A 20,903-nucleotide genomic window follows, 5' to 3' on the forward strand; every position below is an offset into this window, starting at 1 on the left:
TATCATCATTTATTTAAAATACACATTTTAAAATCTCCGAATTGTGACTGTGGTGATTTAAGGGGTGATGCTCATCATATTATTTTGGAATGTCCAATTCACTCAGAGAGAAGAGAGACTTTATACAAAACATTGTCAAAAATTAATGTTCCTTTCCCCATTAATATGACTTCAATGTTGTATGCTCCAGATGTTAGAATTGGATATGTTATACTTTCTTTTTTGAGAAAAGCTGATATAAAATTATAATATATTTCTGTTACTGACTGAGTTGATGTAGTTATATAAAATTGTATTTAAGAGCGTTTATGAACTTTGTGTGTAAAATTTATACTAAAAATGTATCTTATGTACTTTATAATGTATGATGGGCATAAACAGCCACCTGTAAAGCTGTAAGTCCAATAAACCTTGTTGAGTTGTCTACTTTGCCTACATGTATACAACACAGACTTATCACATAACATTAGTTCACAAAAGCATTTGCAAGTTTTACAATAAATTTATTTATATTACAGAGTTTGAACTACTACTGCCACATGAAAATGAATAATACAGTTCAATACCTTGAAACAGAGTTAATATTACTCTTAAAGTCAATAAACCTGCAACTTTTTATTTGTTTTAGTCATTTTCAACATATGTAAACTAAATGTTTTAGAATTCCAGTGGAATTTGCAATCTGCTTCACTGTCACCGTGATTTGTATACAAGTCAAAATGGAAGGATCTTTCACTCTGCTGGATTGATTGTTTTGCGTTGTTGCGAAAATTTACAAGATAATTGCAGGCACTCAATAGTCTGGAAGCAAAACATTTCTTAATTTCATTATTTGTAAGTTTAGTCAAGCACCCCCATGTGGTCGAGTCTCATCTTATTGACTTGTATCTCGGCCCTCTTCATGTCCTTCATGGTGGTGGAAAACTTTCTCTCCAGCCTGGCGTTCAGTTCTTCGATGTCTTCAAGTTTGTCATCGAGATCCTCTCGCTCCTCGTCTTCTGGAACTATGAACTCGTCGATCATGGTCTTGGCGTCTTGCATGTTGTGGATCACCATCTTGAGCAGCTCGTCACCCGACTGCAGTCTGGGACCGTCCACGTTCTTACTGTCGAAGATGAGCTCCGATTTGTCTTCCGGGCAGAAGGGCTCCTCCGAGAGATCTGCCGACGACTTCCCCGTGACGGTCTCCAACCGCGTCCTCATGATGGAGGCCAAGATGCTGGAGGTTTATGAGTGCCAGCGATGCCAGGAGGACGAACGACACGAAGATTATCCTGCTTGTGAGGGGCACGTAGGTCTCCCGGTGGTTGAAGACGTTAAGGTACTCGTACTCGCCCAACATCATCACGACGGTCTTCGCGAACGAGCAGAACGGGTCCTTGAAGTCGTTCAGGTCCACGAAGAGAATGAAGAAGCTGAAGAAGAAGCCGAGGATGAGGCAGAGGAAGGTCATCAGAACCCTCAGCATGTTCTTCACCACCGTGCAGAACACCAGGGAGTAATAGCCGATGTTTGGGAAGCGACCGAGGAGGTGCATCAACTCGAGCCAAGCCAGCAGCACGGAGACGGCCACCGTGTGAGCGACCCACTCACTTCCCTCGACCCTGAAACCGGAGTTGACGGTTGTGAGCGCGAGCGTGGACGTGCACAGGAACATCCACGGTTCGAACTCCTTCAGGTAGAACGCGGGGAAGAACACCAGGAGCATGGAGGCGTAGAGGAAGATGAACGAGATGCTGACGTTGGTGATGATCCTCGCGGCAATGGCGGTAGATTCCAAGGTGCAATCGTTCATGAACAGCTTTTGCACGTGGGTGGTGCTGTTTCCCTTGAGATCGTAGAACTGGAGGAAGATGTAGCTGGAGTACGCGAGGACGTACAGCAAGTAGAGGCTGAAGAACGTGAAGAAGCAATACTTCAGTTTCCTCCATTTCAAGTACAGGAACGACAGCACGAGAGGATGCTTCATGACGATGCTCGCATCTTCCTTGCAGTTGGAGCTGACGATCGCTTGAATCACCGTCATCTGATTGGCCTGATGCGGATCGGGCACCAGAATGCTGAAGTCCAAGGAAACGCAGAACGCCTTGTGGCGAATCGGAAGGTCGTTGCAGTTGAGGCAGCCGTTGAAGACGTGGACGAACAGCTTCACGGGTCTAGGGACGTAGTTGAATATGACGTCGGCCAAGGTCATGCCGCTGGAATCCTTCATGGAGAGATCGGCGTCCTTGGGGATCAGCTGCTCCAGGATAGTATAGCGTCCGTTGACGGCGGGGATTTGGACGGGGGTGTTTCCGTCGGCGTCGCACTGGTTGATCACCGCCACGATGTCAGGCGACGTCATCAAGGCGTGGACCAGGTTATCCACACCCAAGGCAGCGGCCAGATGCATTGGCATGTTCAACCCGTACCCCCGGACGTTCACCTTAGCTCCCCTCTTGATCAGCTTCCGCACAACCTTCTCCGACAGCAGGCTGACCACCGTGTGCAGCGGGTACACCTCTGCACTTGCGTCGAAGCAGTTTGGGTTCGCTTCTTCGCCTAACAGCACGCACACGATCTCTTCGTACCTGAAACAAAAATGCACCGAAATCCCTGTTAAAAATATATTTGTATTTTCTCCCATAAAGTACAATTGCAAGGTTACTTGGAGACAAACGATTAAACAATTTTCTCCAAATATCTACAAGGAGCATTTACATTAATATTCCATGCAGGTATTTGTTGATGCAAACTCGAAAAACTTCCAAGAACTCACCTGGTCGATACACTGAGAAATATTTTTCCTCGTGTTTATGTTGTCTCAAGTTAATCTTAACTCAGAAATTGTTTTTGGAATATCTATTTTAGGAAAGTAAATGTCTTTACTTCACCCGATCAAAGAATTGATGCTGATACGTAAGAAGGCACAAAAATAAGTGACTGACAGAAGTGTTATGCTTATTAAACACGAGGTTAAAACGGCATTACTTTCGAGCACCCCGCACTTTATGTAATACGAATATAAATATATAACGGGTAATGCAAAAATGGAATAGCTTACTGAAAGGAGAAACAAGTCTGATATTAAACTTGTGTACAAATTATTGTTAGGTAATATCTGCTGTTATTATTTATTATTAATTAGTTATTAGCTGTTTTTGAGCAGTGCAGATTTATGTGTTTTTGATTTCCCTAATTCCAATTGTATTACAGTAGATTGCAAAATGATTTCTTAAAAGGACAGTACAAGCATATCTATAGGTTTTTGAATTAAAATATGTCCCACATTAAATGCGAAACAGCTGTCAATCTTTTTCATGAGAGTTTCATGGTACAAGATACAACTTCACGGTGAAGTGTTCAACAAGTCGTTTCTCTTCATTGGTGATGTTGCGTATGACATACAGGAGCTGAATAATCATGGAGAAAAACTACCTATGAGGATAGACGAACTAAAAAAGCAAGGATAAAGCTCAAGGTACACAGAAACGTCAAGGAATCTACGTATCACATGGATTTCACTAACATTTTTTTTTTTTGTATTTATAAGGTTTGCTGCAGGAAACAAAAGCATGATTTTACTTACCTCCTGACCCTGTCCTTCTCTCCAGCGTGAACACCAACCCCAGCCAATGACAGAGGAGTGACGCCATTAATGGCATTTCTTGCCATTTCTAAAACAAGAAACACAAACTGTTATCAATATTTTCAAGTCGACCTAGATGGCGGAGTGGTTATCACAACATGCTGCGACGTCATGGGTTCCGAGTTCGAATCCCATCCTTGACATGGGTGTTTCTTGTAATTGTCCCTTCATCAATTTCATCATATCATCTCTCATCCTCATCTTCGCGATTAGCCAAAAGTGGCAGAAAAGCGAAGTAAAAAGAAACAAATCAATCAAGCAAATCGATGTTTTGATAACATGTCCACGACGATTCATAATTCTGAATACAGCTTGATCGTATTCGCTCAAAAGCCACGACTGTTCTGTACTCCAGTCAAGTTGCGCAAGAAAGTTGTAAGTAATACGATTTGTGTTAATCTGCTCATCAATTGCTGCCTATTTACTAGCATTTGCTCCTGCTTGGGTTGACAACGCTAGACAAAGTAGCTACAACTACACCTTTCCTTTGCAGAACAGTAGTTCACTGCAATCCCTCAATAATGCTATGCCCTACTTCGATACATTAAAGAAGAATTTCCGATTTCCATTTTACCTTTAATAATAGGCATGTTCACGAAGTTCAACATTTTTCATTTTGTTATTATTTTTTTGATGCTACTCTTGATAGTATTGATAGTCGTGTGTAAGTTCAAAGTTCAAATGCGTTAGCTAAATCTTCGATACGATATTGAAGAAAAGAATATCATATCTGTAACTAATTTCCTACTCCAATTTACAGCCACAGCCAGAGATACAAGTGTAAGAAGGTAGTTCGTCTGCATAAGAAGCCTGCCTACCTGTGATCATGAAGGACAGTTTACTGACATAATGGATGTAGGTGTTACTGAGCCTTATTTAATACCAATTTCAATTAATATCCTAGCTCAGGATAAACAGATTGCTTTTGTCTATCAGGATACGTACGATGACTTATAATTGAATTAAATGCCAGCATAACTTCACATTAACTCTACATTAACTATAAACCTAGTCTAATACAACGTAATACAACTTAGCCCAATCCTATCTAATCTAACATAAACAAGCCAGAAACAAGTAGTAAGAGGATTTATATATAAAACATTTCTCTTGCTTGCTTCAGATGTAAACCATACGTGGTAGGAATGCCGAACATATCATTACAATGTAATCTGCAAAGTCTTGTTTCCCATAAAAATATATAATGTTTTCTTTAGCACATAAAACACATTTTTATAGGGAAAGAACATATAATTTACAAATTTTAGACATTCCAGACAAGATAGTTTTCGCATTCTTTGTGTAAACGCATATTTTGGAGTTAATACGTTGGCCACGTCTTGTATGCACGCTCGCATGCATGACCTTCGGCCACGTTGTGGGTGGAATCACGTTATAGATGGGGTTCCTCAATGACCTTAATGACTTTGAAAATGTCTGCATGTTGTATTGGATGATGGGGAACATCTGTACAAGTTCACTAATTTGTAAAGTTTAGAAAGTAACTTTATGTGTGTATGGGCTCTAATAAGGTACAAATATTCAAAATATTATTGTATATTTTCTGAATAATGAACTGAGTAAGTAATAACCATTTCAAGATAAGTAGTTGGATATTTTGCATAAACGAATTGAATAGCGACTAAATTGAAAATTCAATATTTACATATTTTGTTATTTTCACATTTTTGAACGTAATTGGATAATAACTGTTTTCCGTCATTCCCCTCAAATCCCTACCTTGCCTCTGTAATAAATGCTGATGCTCGTATTTTGAAATTCGAAAAGTCTAGCATAATTCCCTTACAGTAGCTTCCGGGGTGAAAATAAACTTTCTTTAAGTTCCCTAGCAATGTCCGTTTCCATGGACAACAACAGGCACGGCAAGCTCTAAGGAATTGCATGTCATTATACCCCTTAAACATTTAGTTAAAACAAGCACGATGTAGATATTTACGCATTGAGTATAATGTAATTGTATCTGGGCTGAAACTCCTTATTATGTAGATGTCACCCTTGTTTCAGGCACCTTTTCAAAGCCAGGAGTTCATTCATCTGTGTGCTATTGATCTGTGAGAAATATAATGTATCTCGACAATTAAGAATTGAAGGAAACAATGTGTGCTGCAAAAAAATGTCCGTGGCAACGGTTGCTAAGGACGTGAGAAAAGGGCATTTTCACCCTTAAGGAAGGGCTAATTGAGCGATTTTTGAATTTTCTCGGCCTTTTGAGACGATTTCATGGGGGGTCGTAATCGTGCATTTTTCACCTCCGGGGCTTCCTTCATGGAGAACATTTGTGTCGAAGTGAGTCGTGGGATTGGGGCTATATATATATTGGATTATAAGTCTTTGGGGGGTGGGGGGCTGAAATGCATCCTTAGGGCATAAGAAGAAGATTGGGCCAGAAGGACGTCTAGCATGACTTGGCTTTCCACTGCACATAAATGGGGTAAAAAAAAAGCCAATGAGAAGAGCAAGGAACCTGTGGAAAGATCGAATAGTGTAGTGCATGATGAGAGAGCAGGTTTGGACAGTGAAAACGAGAGGACTGGTGGAAGGAAGGTGGAGTGCAGTGGCGTACACAAGGGGGTGTTTACGGGGTTTAACCCCCCCTTGAGCTTTTGAAATAATATAAAAAATGCTGTGGAAAAAATAAAAATGACCAATTTATCACTGTCAAGGACCTGCGACAGTACTACTACTACTATTACTAATAATATAATAATATGAATTATTATTCCTATGCAACACGGAGAAAAGCACAGCATTCCAAACATGCATCATTAAGAGTGAATGCCTTGAAAATAAACACGAATTCTTGAAAATAATATATAAGGGCAACTATGATTTTAAAGAGCAAAAAAGTTGTTTTGTATCTCGGCTGCAACAATGTTCAATGATCATGTATTTTTTTATGTGTGAACAATGAGCATTAACTAAAGAAAGTTCTTGGTTCGTTGAAAGCGGCTAATGTATAGACAAAGGCTAGGCCGACAAGAATAACACAGTCATCAGTCTACCTTCCCGCGACATGTTTGAATTTGTTAATTCAAACGACAATAAGCTTAACTATTGTAAAATGTTTTGTTGGTAACAATAGTGAGACAATCCAGATGTGAATTATCGGAGATATTTATGCGGCGACAAAGCCGGAAAAATTCCAACCAACTCCGGGAATCGAATCCAGATCTCCAGCATGATTGTCAGATGCCCTACTGACCAGACCCCCGCAGCTTCTTGGATGAGTTCCGTACTTTGATTATTTCTATTTATTTTAATATATTTTCTTGTTTTTATGGATTTTCTTCATACTTAAAATGTCTCATCTCGTTGAGTAGACAATTATTTTTGTAAGAAAGAAAAAATGTTCTAGAATTTGTTAAAAATCGAATTACTAGAAATTAATTTCGTTTTATTGCTTTCATAAATACTATATTTATGTAGATCTGTACTACTTAATAGTACTATTGGTATTAGTAGTATTATTAGTAGCAATTCAACTAATTAATTAATTATAAGTATTATTAATTAATTATGAGTACTATTTAATTAAAGTATAATAAAATAATGGTAATGTGAATTTGGAGAAAGTTTTAGATATAACCATCCCCTCTTGATGAAATCCTGTGTACGCTACTGGTAGAGTGGCTTGACTTTTGTGTTAACCCAGACAGAGATTGGAAACAGCAAAGGATATGATGATATGTGGAAAGGGGAGGATTTGTTTTTCTAGCAGGAATAGATTTTTACAAATATACTTCAAGTAAAGCTGAGAACCAATTCACTTCATTCGTGCATGTTTAAAATACTTTACTGAACTCAAATCTTGTGTTGTTTAATCAAAGGAATAAAATGTGACACATTTTTGCTTCCAGTAATGTATTTACAAAGAATATCGCAATTTACATTAGAAATGTCTATTAATCATGTATATACAGACACATTTCAACAATGGAATTTTACAATATATAAAACACTACCACAAGCACATTACAATTCTTACAACTTTTTCCACATGCAAAAGTTTAAAGAAATGTTGAATTAATTTCGCTGAAATATGTAACATTACATAGAATATCCAAAAAAGAACAAAAAATTCTGGAATTACTTAACATTTGTTTAAAAAGGCATGTGTACCTCTGAAATTAAAAATACAACATTTACTTTTAAATTAGCAAAATGGTCATGTTGTTAAAGTTATATGCCATCTGTACATAAAATCTAGAGAGGAAATGATGATAAAGATATTCAACTGTGAACTTTGAACGAACTTAACTATTATATGGTGTGCATTACAGTTGTGCAGTATGGTGCAAGTTAACCTCCTCCCCACCTTCACCAGGTAATAAAGAAAACACTAAAAAAAAATACAGATTCCACACGTAGTATGTGCTACTAAATGAGATGCCTCATTTTGCAACTAGAATCACATTTTGCGACATGTCAGTGTCAGTAGTCGTTCAATAGCCTCACAAGGTCTGGAAGGTCGTATGGAAAACATATTTAACTTACGTAGATTGCAATATTTTTTCCAAGGTTACCGGAAATTAATTACATTACAACAACCTAAATTTTGTTGTGTTTCATGTCAGCAAATAACAAATCTATATTACCATACCAAAAAACAGTAGTTACTTTAACGACATTTCTGTTCATTACTACTTTATTAATTTCAGTGGCCACTGGTACCATTGGTGGTACTTAGGTGGGCAGGCCATGTGGCACGAATGGGAGAGGAAAGAGGAGTTTACAGGATTGTTGTTGGGAAACCTGATGGTAAGAGACCTGTAGGAAGGCCAAGACGAAGATGGAGGGACAACGTTGAGATGGACCTAAGGGAAATCGGTAGGGATGGAAAAGAATATATAGAACTTGCTCAAGATAGGGAAAGATGGAAGGCCTGTGTTGCTGCAGCCATGAACCTTCGGGTTTAGGAAGGCTAGGGAGTTAGTTAGTTAGTTTACTGGTACCATTCGCCTAGCAACTTGGCGATTCTGTGCTTGGCAACAGTCCAGTTTACACAGTTTTACTAACAGCCACTAAGTGTGCTGTCAGAGCTATTTCATATGTTGATCTGTCTGTAACTGGATAGTTTGGTTTGTTTGAGTTTTAAGTCCACCTTATGCAGAGATAGTCAAATCTAGATTGGACTTACGGTTTAAAATGAGATCCAAACCACTATGTGCTTCCACCGATTAATTATCAAACCCCAAACTCCTTGATTACAAGGCAATGGCACTACCACTATGATACGAGGGACCCCCCTGGATGGTTTTTAGTTTAATGCAGTAACGATATCCAAATGTGGTGAACTTGCCCATTATTGATGTTTAATTCATGAGGACAGTGACTATTAAGCCTACTTCTTTGATTTGTGGCTAAAATAAGTACAGAGTGATCACAAAGTCCCATTACCCCCTATGTATTACATAGATGTTAATGAATTGTTGTTTCTTATTGTTGCAGGATCTACATCTAAATCATCACGCCAGCAATGTAGAGGAGAATTTCCCATCGTACATGGCAGAGAATCATACTCTGTTATGAAAACGATGGTGTACACACAGACACTCGGGACTAAATCATAACAAATAGTCACACTACCTCCGAGTTGTCCTCTGCCTTGATCTCACATTAATACAATGCGACCATCTATGATGATGTGGACACGCGGTAGGGGGTAATGGGACTTTTGAGATCACTCTGTACTTTTTCCTTGGCATATTAATGTGTGTGTGCATTTTCTGGTCACTTGAAATATGTACAAACCTACACACGGTACTATTGTTTGGGGGGGGGGGGGGGTAGAAAAGTTCTGGTACTCTTCAATTTGTTTTGTTATTCTTATTCTGTTCATCATAAGAACTACTCAAAATATTGTGGTATTATGTTCAGAAATTATCACCTGTAAAAAAGATACTGGTATGGCATACCGTTGTGAACCGCCAGAAAAAAAGCACTGCCTATACATAATACAGAATGAATGCCAGGAGCGTTCATATAACTTCCGCATATTTAATATGGTAGTAACATGTAGTTATGAGGGTTAAATTTACAATATTTTCTTTATCAAGTTGAATGAGGAATTGTTCTACAATAAGTTAATACAAAAAACATTGAACTTCTGGCTTGTGCAGGAGAGTGGTCAGTGTAGCACACTATGGAGTCGGAGGGTTTCAGATTCGAATCTTGGTTAAGGGCAAGAGGAACATTTTCTATGTCCAGCCAGTCACGAGAACCCAAAACTGCTTCTCACCCACCGCTGGGGAAAGAGGTCTGTGCGCTGGATGGTTGTAGGAGGAGGAGAAAACTTAGCATTACGCTTATGAGAGTATTGTTTTGCTTGTTCCCTTGGGAATATCAAACTTCCGATGGTGTAGAAAAACACATCAGCGGGAACAGGACAGGTTGAAGATTTTGCTTGTGTTAGGAAAAGTTAAAACTTCCATTTGATTTAGCCATAACTTGAAGTTGTTTGTCCATAAGGCATGGGAGTCTATAAATAATTATTCATCATATTTTTTACAGGTCATATCTAGCTTTAGCTTAATAATCAACTTAAAAAACCGCTTGTACTTGCAACATGAGGAATTCATACTCTCTCTCTCTTGTCCAATGTTTTGCTTTTTTCAATAGCGGTGCTCATTCCCACGATATTGAAATAAATGCATACCTTGTGCGAAACTGTCACTCTTCTTCGCCTTAAAGCATCATTCATTTCATTAGTTCATTATTCATCCTCATCACCATGACTAACCCAAGAAGTAGAAAAGTAACGTAAAATAATAAAAACAGATAGAACAAACATCTTACTCGCGTAACTCACAGACTCTATTAAATACCACCCTTAATTACAGGTAATGTTTATGTACATAGAAAATTTCTACCCACAAAAACATTATAAACAGTTCTTATATTGTTAACTAGTTCATCATTTTCCTTTCTTCTTAGGTTTGCCTTATTAAAGATAGCAATCTATGATTTAGGATATGAACTACTGAAGTGTGTGATATCACAATACCAAGAATCAAATACAGGAGCTCTTGATTACAAATAGAGGCATGCCAAACAGAAACAGAACTATCAGCTTCAATGTAAATCTTCAAAATAAAGAAAGTAATTTGTGTTACAGAAAGGCTGATGTACACTGCTGTTTGTGAAAATTGCAACACCCAGAAAGAAAGGCCCGAATGAATCTAAGCTCGGAGGATGTGTAGAACAGTATACCAGCAATACGTGATTAAGATTGCAGAGAGATGGCGTATACGTAGGCCCAGCAGCGCCCTCTCTTGTGTGACCGGAAAGGTCAGTGTTACGCCAAGCTCAGTCAGTGAAGAGCCGTCAAACGAAGTGGAAACGTGAAAGCAAGTGATGGTATGCCTCATGAACGTCAAAGGGTGCAATATCAGCATGTGAGCGAGTTTGAACAGGGCAGAATGAGCGGTCTCCAGGAAGCAGGTTTGTCATACCGTAACATTTCGGCTCGTGCAGGGCATGCTGCTATGACAGTGATGCGTGTGTGAAACCATTGGATAGAAGAGAGTTGTACACAGCGATGGGCAGGTGCTGGACCACGCAATGTGACCACAGCACTGGATGACCACCTGTAACCAACCATACAGCTTCATCCACAGTATTGACTCAACACTGGAGCACTTCAATGGCTGTGGGCCTGTCTGTGTCGATAGTTCAACGCCGTCTGCTGCAGGCTGAACTGGTGGCATGAATGCCATTGCATTGGCTTCCATAAGAAACCACAAATGCCTCAGACTGCAATGGGCACGTGAACACCGTCACTGCCGTGCTGAGTGGCAAAATGTAGTATTTTCGGACGAGTCCCGCTTCAACTTGTTCTACAGTGATGGCCGTATACATGTTAGCCGCTACAGTGGTGACCGCAATCAGGCAGCCTGCATTGTTGAGCGGCATAGCGGACAAATGCCAAGTGTGATGGTTTGGGGCGCCATTGGATGCAACATGCGATCTCGCCTCTTATGTATTGAAGGCAATCTGAACAGCAACCGCTAAACCAGGGAGGTTTTAGAGCCCGAGGTACTGCTCCTGCTTCAGGCAACTCCACATGTCATATTTCAGTGGCCACATGTGGCGAGGAATGTGCAAGCAGGCTTCAAAAAAACGACGGGTACCACTGCTTCCCTGGCCTGCAAGTTCGTCTGACATGTCGCCCATCAAACATGTCTGGGTTGGTTGGTTGGTTGATTTGTTGTTTTAAGTCCACTTTATGCACAGTAAGGCTAATCGGGACTGGGCCTACAGTTTAAAGTGGGATCCGAACCACTTGTGCCTCCACCGGGTATCGAACCCGGGACCCCTTGATTACAAGGCGAAGACGCTACCACTGCGCCATCGGGGAGGCCCCAAACATGTCTGGGATATGGTTGGTCGGCAACTTGTTCGTCACGGTCCTCCAGCAACCACTGTTGATGCTTTGTGGACTCGCATACAAACTGCGTGGAGGGGATTCCCCAGGAACATGTCCAGGCCCTCTTTGATTCCATGCCACGACGTGTAGAGGCTCTGTTTGCAGCACGTAGGAGCTTCACACCATACTGAATTCTCAAGGTCAGAGATCATGTACAATTCTGTAATCCTAATCATTTGTGTATTGTCATGTACCTAATATGTGGTATAAAGTTCATTTCAATCACATGTATCCTTCTTGGTGCTGCAATTTTCACAAACAGCAGTGTATATTTCAGAACATATTTTCAGAGATTCTAAATTACCTTTCTTTCAGAATATGAACTAACCTCACATCTCTTTTCAATTCCAAATCACCCACTCCCAGAGACACTTTTCAACCAACTGACGACTTTCACTTTATATACACACACACACGCATACTGTACACCTGCCCCTATATTGGTATTAAAACACACACACAAAAAGTTATGGATGTCTTTTCACACAAAAAATGAGGCAATTTGAGGGCTATAAGGGACAATGTAAAATTTCTTTCCTTTTCTTCATTAAGAACTACAAAAATTTTCACATTATGCAAAAACAAGGGAATAAAAATGAAGACAATCCTGTCAAAAAAGTTCATCGAACACATGACTGTAATTTGCTACATGTATCACATAACAGAATGATGGAGAAAAGCATCATTGGTTTTAGAATTCATTTTTTAAAGTGTTGACAATCATATTATTAAAGCAAGGTATCCTGTTTGCACATTTTACAATTAATATTTTCAAATTATGTATAAAAGTTGTTCTAACAATATGGAAGATATCACATGATCCCTGACACAAAACAGTCTGTATTAAAACAAGAAATTAAACTTAAAAGCTGCTCTATAAAAATAAAAGTTGCAATAGTACAATACATTTCTATAACTTCTCAACATAACCTTCACCTCACTTATTTAATTTCCATCAGCATTAATATAATGCACTTTAAATCATATGATTCATGCATACATTACATATATTTATAATACTTACACTTGTTAACAACAATGTTCCTCACAAACAACAACATTGACACACTGCACAGCATAAATAGCTCAATAAATTATTCATTAATATAAAAATACTACATTTCTAAGAGTTCCCTTTCACCTACTAAAACATTATTGAAATAAATACAATTTCATAAATGCATTTAAAAAAAAAAAAATTCCATTTATAAACAAAAGGAAGAAACAGTAAAATAATATATAATTTTACATATAATACATATGTAACAATTTAATATAAAAGGGTCTTGGTAAATATGTTAAAACTTATTGACATAATAAAAAGGTACTGGGCAGTTTCATTCTGAAATAAATTCTGGTAAAACACTGGGTTTCTGGGAAGTTGACCACATTTTTTAAAATACTTCCATTCACAGCAAGTGAAATATTGTATCAATGAGCTGCTACGGTATCACAGATCCCAACTAAAGAGGTGGTGCTTCACAAGCATGTCCCTCACACCATCTTTTAGTGGCTGTGATTGCTCCTTCTTGGCTGGCAACTCCCAATCAGGATTCAGGTTGAAGGCAAACTGGGAAAGAATCCTAAGTTCACATTTGATCTGCACCCAGCCTGGGCTGTTGATGAAGCTCCACGGATGATACCTGCAATAATGATGGCAAGTGTATTTCAAATATCTAGTATGCAAAACCTTGCTACTAATGTCCTACAGTTTTTTGACTTGATATTTTGGTACATATAATTTAGCAGGATTTTCTTTAGGAGCTTTCACAGCTAAGTGACACATGACAAGAGGGTAGATCCTTTATACAACATGGGAAAAATACTCCAGACAATAAAAGATACAGTATACAATTAAAGTATACAGTATCATATAAAATCTAAACCATAAATTAATCTGGCATAAGTTAATGGTTCCAATAGATTCAGTATCATGTATAGAGACAAAAAGATAGCTTTAATGATCTGGATACATTGTTAATATACAATATCAGTTTTTAATCAAACATAGGATTATAATATTGAACCAACTTACTGACTAGAGACAAGAAATGTCTACTAAAACTTGTATTGATACAAGTATGGTTTCTGACATTGTATTATGGACTCTATGCTGAATAAAATAATATTGTTTTCTATATGAATCCATTTAAATCAAAGTTCTTTGCACACTTTTTATTACTTCGGAATTTCGTTTGAAACCCAATTTGGGAGGTCTATTGTAGAGATGGACGAATAAGTGTTATTCAAAGAAAGATAAATATATTGAAGTTGCCTTTATTTCTTCATTCTGATGAAGTTTCCCATCAAAAATTGAGATTTTTTGGTGATTTAATTTAAATGCTCATTAAAGTTCAACTCACAATCAATGGTAACTCCAAGGTCCTTAATCACATCTATTTTACTGACAAGTATCCTTCAATTTATGTTACTATTGCATAACCATGACAACTTCAAACTGAAGTAATGTTTTTTTCTTGGGGGGACAATGTTATTTGGGGTCCCCACCAAAAAAATCCCAATGGTAAACACATATCTAATATATTACAACCTTCAGCATTCTCTCTTACCATTTGTGAACAACTTCAATACAGGAGCAAAGCACTTCTAACCACAAGTGAAGCACCTGTTCATTAAGTCCAAGGCAGATAAGGCTGCGTAGTTTTACATCCATTTGAACATGTGCATTGTCATGACTTAGGTTAACTGCTTGCACACACCTGTACAGCAACTAGAATAAAATGAAAAAGTATTAACAATTCAATGATAAATTCCTTATACATAAAAAAAAATAATAACAGACAGAATTAACTGCTACTGATGCAAAATTCTTTACTGTAAGTTTTAATTATGAAGCTTTCATCTGGCTATATGATTTTACAATATATTTTCTACATTATTCACAATGTAACAGAAAGCTGTTTATAAAAATCTGAAAAAGTTTAAATAATTACCGTACTTACGCATGTATAATGCACGTGTGTGTATAATGCACACCCAGGTTTTTGATGGGGAAAAGTGATAAACAACTATATCTCGTATATAATGCGCAGTACAATCCAGTTTCAAGAAATGGCATTCTTAGTTGGTTGTAAAGCTGTTGCTATGCCGATCAAGAGTGAATGACATCATATCTATTCAATGAGTCACCTGTTGCAATGTGGACCAAGAGGAGAATATTCTAGTGTCGACAACAAGTCACCAACCCACACCATTTCCCCCCCTCTCCCTCCACTGTGTTTAGCATCCCAAATCTTACACTCTTTAACCACCTTATTTATTCTGTAATAGTAGAAAGTGAGATCAAAATTAACTTTGCAGTGCTCAAGAAGTTATTTTATATTATTTCTCGCTCAACAAATACCACTGATGCGTATCCCATGTGACGGGAGGTGAATTCCCAAATTCCACCAGAACGGCACTGCTTTTCTTGGTTTTCCAGAACATTACATTACAAAGTAAAAAATTGTGGACACTGCCTTTAAACTTTTATACATGGTTTTGCTCATTTCCCCTTTACTTTTTCTAAACAAAACTTAAAATCTATAATTTTTCCATGACTAACGTAGCATTTATAGAAGGCACATTCAGAATCCTCAAACAAGTATTTAGGAGCACAATATTTCTTCCATTAAGACATTCACACTCCATATATATAATATTATTTGGCCAGTAATGCATTTTAATTATTGTTTTCTTTTTCCTTATCTTTTCTTTCATCCAAAGTACCACAAAAATTAGAATGTTTCTTCATTTTGTGATGTGCTCTTTTTAACCGCATTTCACATTACTGTCACTATTATGACTGGAATACTATTGCCATACTCAGAAACTGCAGGATTTAAGCTTTACAATGATATATAACATGATAGGGGTTCCGTCAACATGAAAAATCAATGCAGGTGTCAGAAAATCATGGAATGACCCTGTACGGTTACATTGGATTGATTTGTTGTTTTAAGTCCACTTTATGCACAGTAAGGCTAATCGAGACTGGACCTACAGTTTAAAGTGGGACCCGAACCACTATGTGCCTCCACTGGGAATCGAACCTGGAATCCCTTGATTACAAGGCGACGACGCTACCACTGCGCCATCGGGGAGGCCTGTACGGTTTCATGTTGGCTGTCCGAATTATTCCGTGCATAATACGCACCACATTTTTTGGTGGCAAAAATTTTGGAAAAAAGTGCACATTATACATGAGTTAATATGGTAAATGGTTACTTTTTCACAAAAATTTAAGAATTTTTAAAAAATCACCTCTTCTGGTGTGAGAACTTTTCCATCTTCATCTAATCGATAGGTTTTGCAAAGCACCAATCGGCTGTAAACAGAATCAAAATCTCTCTCCACTTCTTTCGTGGCTGCCTCTTCAATGAAAAGCCATGGATGACAAGGACCACCTTCAAGAGAAAACATGTATTGGATGATTCAGCCTAAGGTTCATCTCTAGAAAAATATAATGATACTTTCCTGTTAAAAATCACATAAAACAAATAAACAGCATGGTAAAAGGCACTTTAAAAGTCTGTCCCAAGTTCCGATATTGGAACTTCGGCCACTTCTTCCTTTCTGTCTCTCGGCCAGCCCTGACGATGACTCCAGGATGGAGCCGAAAGCTTGGACAGAATTTTAAAGAGTATCTTTTATCATGCTGTTTAACAAGAATGTTGCTGTCATCCAACATAAGTACACTATGTGGAAGAAAGTCATTGGACACCGCATGTCAGCGGATACCATCAGTTTTCTTGCAATCAATAGGAGGTCGGTCTGCCTGTGGCAGTGTTAACAGCAGCCACTCATCGTGGTAAACTGTCCACAAGGTCGTGTAGTACACCGAGTGGAATATTCCGCCATTCCTCCTGCAGCAGTCACCAACCTTGGAAGTGTAGAAGGGCGAGGCGATCGCAACCTCAATCGGCGCTCCAGTTCGTCCCATAGGTGTTCGACAGGGTTGAGGTCAGGGCTCTGAGCAGGCCAATCCAGTCGGGTGACATTATTTTCTGCATACCACTCCATGCTCGCCCTGTAAACATGACAAGTCGCATTATTGTCCTGGAACACACATTCTTAGTTTCAATAGAATCGCCATACCCACACTCTCCCATCTGATCGAAACAGTGTGAAGCATGATTCATCGCTCCATGGGACCTTCCGCCATTACTCCACCGTCCGGTTTTTCTGCTCTTTACACCAGAGTAGTCTCTGCCGTTTATGTTTTTTTGTTATCAGGGGTTTGTGAGCAGTGGCTCAACCATGATAACCGAGCGCATGCGCCTCCTTGTGAAGTGTCTTGGTCAAAACACTCAAATTGGTCGCACTTTGAAACTGTTCTACAACCTTAGTGACAATGAAGTTCGACCAGTCACAAATATAGGAGTGCGTTGTGAAAGAAGGAGAACACATGCATATGCTGAACATATTTTATTCAGCAGGCTACATGGAACAAAGGAAAACATAAATTTCCGCTGCAACGCAGCAATGTATGGTGTCCACACAAAATAAAACATTTTCGTCCATCTACACGTGACATTGAAGTTCGACCACTGTTAGAGGGGATCCTGTTTACCATGGTGTGACGCCGCCCCATCGGGGAATAACTGTGGCAATGAGTCGGGGCATGCTGCGGACGAGTCGTTCAAGGTATTCCACATCGATGCGGTGCCATTCCTCCTGCAGGCAGGCGATAAGAGCAGCCACTGTCGTGGGTCCCCTCTGTTGCACACGTAGCTTAAGAACGCGCCACACATTCTCAATGGGCGAGAGGTCGGAACTCGATGGTGGCCATGGCAGAGTTCGCACGTGATGGCGAGTCAACCATTTTCTTGTCAGCCGCGCTGTATGAGGACTGGCATTGTCGTGTTGAAAGATGAGACGCCGCCTGTGGAACATGTGCCTTCGCACTGTGGGAAGATGCCGCTCCAGTATGCGTGTATAGGCGTGTGCATTCACAATGCCCTCACAGACGTGTAGTGGGCCAACCCCAGATGCCGTCATGCATCCCCATACCATCACTGACGCAGGTTTCTGTACCCGACGTGCATAACATTTTGCTTCATTCTGTTCCTCCTTCCGACAAATGACTGTTTTCCGTATTTTCCCCGTACACAACATTGAAAACGGATTCGTCCGTCCACAAAACCCTGTTCCACTGCCGAAATGTCCATCCCCGGTACATTCGTGCCCACCGTAGTCGATTGCCTTTGTTCAACATGGAAAGGAAGGGTTTACGTTTCACCTTGTACACTCGGTAACCACATCGCTGTAGGTAACGGCGAATGGTTCTGGTTGACACTTCAATGTGAAAGCGTTCTCGAGTCCACAGTCGTAATTCGGCCACAGAAACATGATTGTTGGTCTGGATATAGCGCCTAAATATCCGTAGGTTACGCACGCTCAGCAGGCGTTTTCGACCGGGGGCCTTACCTGGCTCTGTAGTACCCGTATTTTGGTGGTGTTTGATGATGCAGTGGACAGTTGACTTGGGTAAGTTCAGTTGGCGCCCTATTTCCCGTTCACTGAGTCCATCCTGTTGCAACTCCACCACTCTTCTCCTCACGGTGTTGTCAATAGGTTTGCCCCTGGCCATGGTGATGATGCACTGCGGTTCCTCGGTGCACAGCACGTGCTTATATACGGCGGACTCCCTTATCGTGTCCGTGACGTCATGCTTCCGTCGAATGTGCCACTATCTGGAATTTACCGTATGGGTCTGGTGCCTGGTCGAAGTTCAATGTCACGTGTATAGTTCCCCGTTTTCGTTCTTTACGTGACCTTGGGTGCAACATGCTGGGATCACGATTCTTGCCTGCTCATACGCCGCCTCTTACACACATGCGTCACTTCTGCGGGTCACCCATTCCACCGCCTATGTCTCTGTGCATTTAATCACGTATTCCTTTCTGGTCGAACTTCATTGTCACCAAGGTTGTACAATCGAATGCATCAGACGGGTCCTGTTTTTCCGAATCTCCCCCTTCAGCACTCTCCTGTCCGAGTCATCCAATTTTGTGGGTCTTCCACTTCGTGGTGCATTGCTGCAGGGTCCATTTTCCTTCCACTTCTTGATGACAAAGGCTACAGTTGATTTAGAGACCTGTCGGGCATCAGCTATGCTACATATACTCATGCCTCCTATGGAGCAGCGTACTATGATCCCTCTTTCAAACATGTTGAGCTATTTCCTGTCTGTCATTTTATCAGCGAATGATCTGAGAAGCCTCCTGCTGCCATATATATATACCCATCTGTACTATCTTTTCCATGAGGAGTTCGTTTCAGAGTTGAAACCAATGACTTTCTAACACATAGTGTAGTTTTTTAATATCATATACAGTGGAACCTCAACTTTACGTTCCTGGATTTTACATTTTCGCACATTATACATCCAATCTTGATGATCTCAACACAGTAAAATATTGTAAAATTTTCCTCAATTTTACATTTTAAATTTTTTCAGCTTGGTCCCCTAAAGAACGTAAAATCGAGGTGTCATTGTAAATATATATTCTTAGGAGTAAATTAGATTACTTTTATACTAGTATGAATCAGTACACATTCATACCATGGCAAATAAAGTTTTGAAAAATGTAATTTCAGTCTCAGACTTTTATTTTGTTCAGATGATATTAATAATTGGTTCTTAGGTTCTGGTTCCAGAGTGGTTTTTAGTTCTGGTTCCAGAGGATTGGTGATCACGAGCAATCCAATTCCTGGGTGAGATCGTGTGTTTCCTACTGACTAACCTGCGAGAAGCAGACTGTGCAACTTACCTAAAAAGTTAGGTCTTTTCATGCCATGCTCTAAAACTTGCTTCACAGCAGGGCATAAGGTTCCTCGAACGAGATCAGTCACTGCCTCAGATACACTGTCATCTCCTGCACATGAGTATTGCTTGCTTCTTTCATCCAGCAATTCAACAAACTTAGCAGGAAACCATCCTATGGAAAAAAAAAAATTGCAGTTAGCAGCTAAAATATAAAAATTAATTTGACATCAAATACTTCACATTAAATGTTTCCGACATTCAATCCAACAAAGTAGAACTCAAGAGTGTGACATACTTTATGCTGAATTATAAAGAATCATATTACCTTTGAAAGACAACAATACAATAGCAGAGCCAATATCCTCTAAGGTTCCTTTTCATTGGATGACATGTAGTTGCACGTTATCCCTCACGGCCACTTTTGTCTGGCTTAAGAGCAGACATTAATGGCATACGTTTATGTAATCAAACATTTAAATTGTCAATGTGACTTGATTTAATTTTGTTTATTTTACTTTGCTTTACTTTTGACTAATTGCGAAGGTAAGGATTCGTGACGATATGATGAAATTGATAAAGGGCCACTCACAAAGAACATCCAAGCCCAGGTAGCCTTCCCACTGGCACAGTGGTAGCGTCGTCACCTTGTAATCAAGGGGTCCCAGGTTCGATTCTCGATGGAGGCACATAGTGGTTCGGATTCCACTTTAAAACTGTACGTCCAGTCCTGATTAGCCTTACTGTGCATAAAGTGGACTTAAAAATACCAACTCAATCGATCAATCAATCCAAGCCCAGGCCAGGATTTGAACCCAGGAACCCTGGCATCATAGCACACTGTGCTAACCACCCTGCCAAAGAAGTTGGCAAATTGTCAATGTGACAAATGCTCTCAGTCCAGCTACATTAGCAGTATATAGGGGAGATTTCACACCAAAGTAACATGCCACATATGTCACTTGAGAATGAACCAATCCACAGCAATGTTTCACACCGTAACATGACGTGTTGCACAAGCCTAAAAATGGATTGGTGAAATCCTCAAGAGACATGCATGT

General features: G+C 39.6%; 3 protein-coding genes across 3 annotated transcripts in view; all 3 read right to left on the minus strand.

The window, feature by feature from the left end:
* LOC146004523 (uncharacterized) overlaps positions 1 to 3,623 on the minus strand; it is a 64,120-nt gene extending 60,497 nt beyond the window's left edge. Inside the window, exon 1 of the mRNA XM_083143404.1 lies at positions 3,569 to 3,623. The gene's annotated coding sequence lies outside the window, so the exon portion shown is untranslated. The remainder of the gene's footprint in view (positions 1 to 3,568) is intronic.
* On the minus strand, positions 1,103 to 11,364 carry LOC146004446 (transient receptor potential channel pyrexia-like). Its single transcript, XM_083143301.1, has 3 exons — positions 11,247 to 11,364; positions 3,569 to 3,656; positions 1,103 to 2,570 (listed from the first exon to the last, which is right to left on the minus strand). The coding sequence occupies exons 1-3, from the start codon at positions 11,362 to 11,364 to the stop codon at positions 1,103 to 1,105; spliced, it is 1,674 nt and encodes a 557-aa protein (XP_082999427.1).
* LOC146004229 (small G protein signaling modulator 3 homolog) overlaps positions 7,536 to 20,903 on the minus strand; it is a 48,620-nt gene continuing 35,252 nt past the window's right edge. The window contains exons 14-17 of the mRNA XM_083142905.1: positions 19,850 to 20,017; positions 16,338 to 16,480; positions 14,645 to 14,805; positions 7,536 to 13,717 (exon numbers count right to left, since the gene is read on the minus strand). Coding sequence (XP_082999031.1) covers positions 13,525 to 13,717; positions 14,645 to 14,805; positions 16,338 to 16,480; positions 19,850 to 20,017 — 665 coding nt within the window. The 3' untranslated portion in view covers positions 7,536 to 13,524. The remainder of the gene's footprint in view (positions 13,718 to 14,644; positions 14,806 to 16,337; positions 16,481 to 19,849; positions 20,018 to 20,903) is intronic.

The sequence above is a fragment of the Lepisma saccharinum genome, chromosome 21, assembly GCF_977018435.1.
Source record: "Lepisma saccharinum chromosome 21, izLepSacc3.1, whole genome shotgun sequence".
Lineage (NCBI taxonomy): Eukaryota > Metazoa > Arthropoda > Insecta > Zygentoma > Lepismatidae > Lepisma > Lepisma saccharinum.

What these genes read in the sequence shown, in the direction of transcription:
- LOC146004446 (XM_083143301.1), bottom strand. Translation starts at nt 11,364, where the DNA reads ATGGCATTCATGCCACCAGTTCAGCCTGCAGCAGACGGCGTTGAACTA. An exon ending in ACTGTGGATGAAGCTGTATG is followed by an intron (nt 3,657 to 11,246) that starts GTTGGTTACAGG and finishes TTCTTGTTTTAG; the next exon opens with AAATGGCAAGAAATGCCATT. An exon ending in GAGAAGGACAGGGTCAGGAG is followed by an intron (nt 2,571 to 3,568) that starts GTAAGTAAAATC and finishes TTTTTGTTTCAG; the next exon opens with GTACGAAGAGATCGTGTGCG.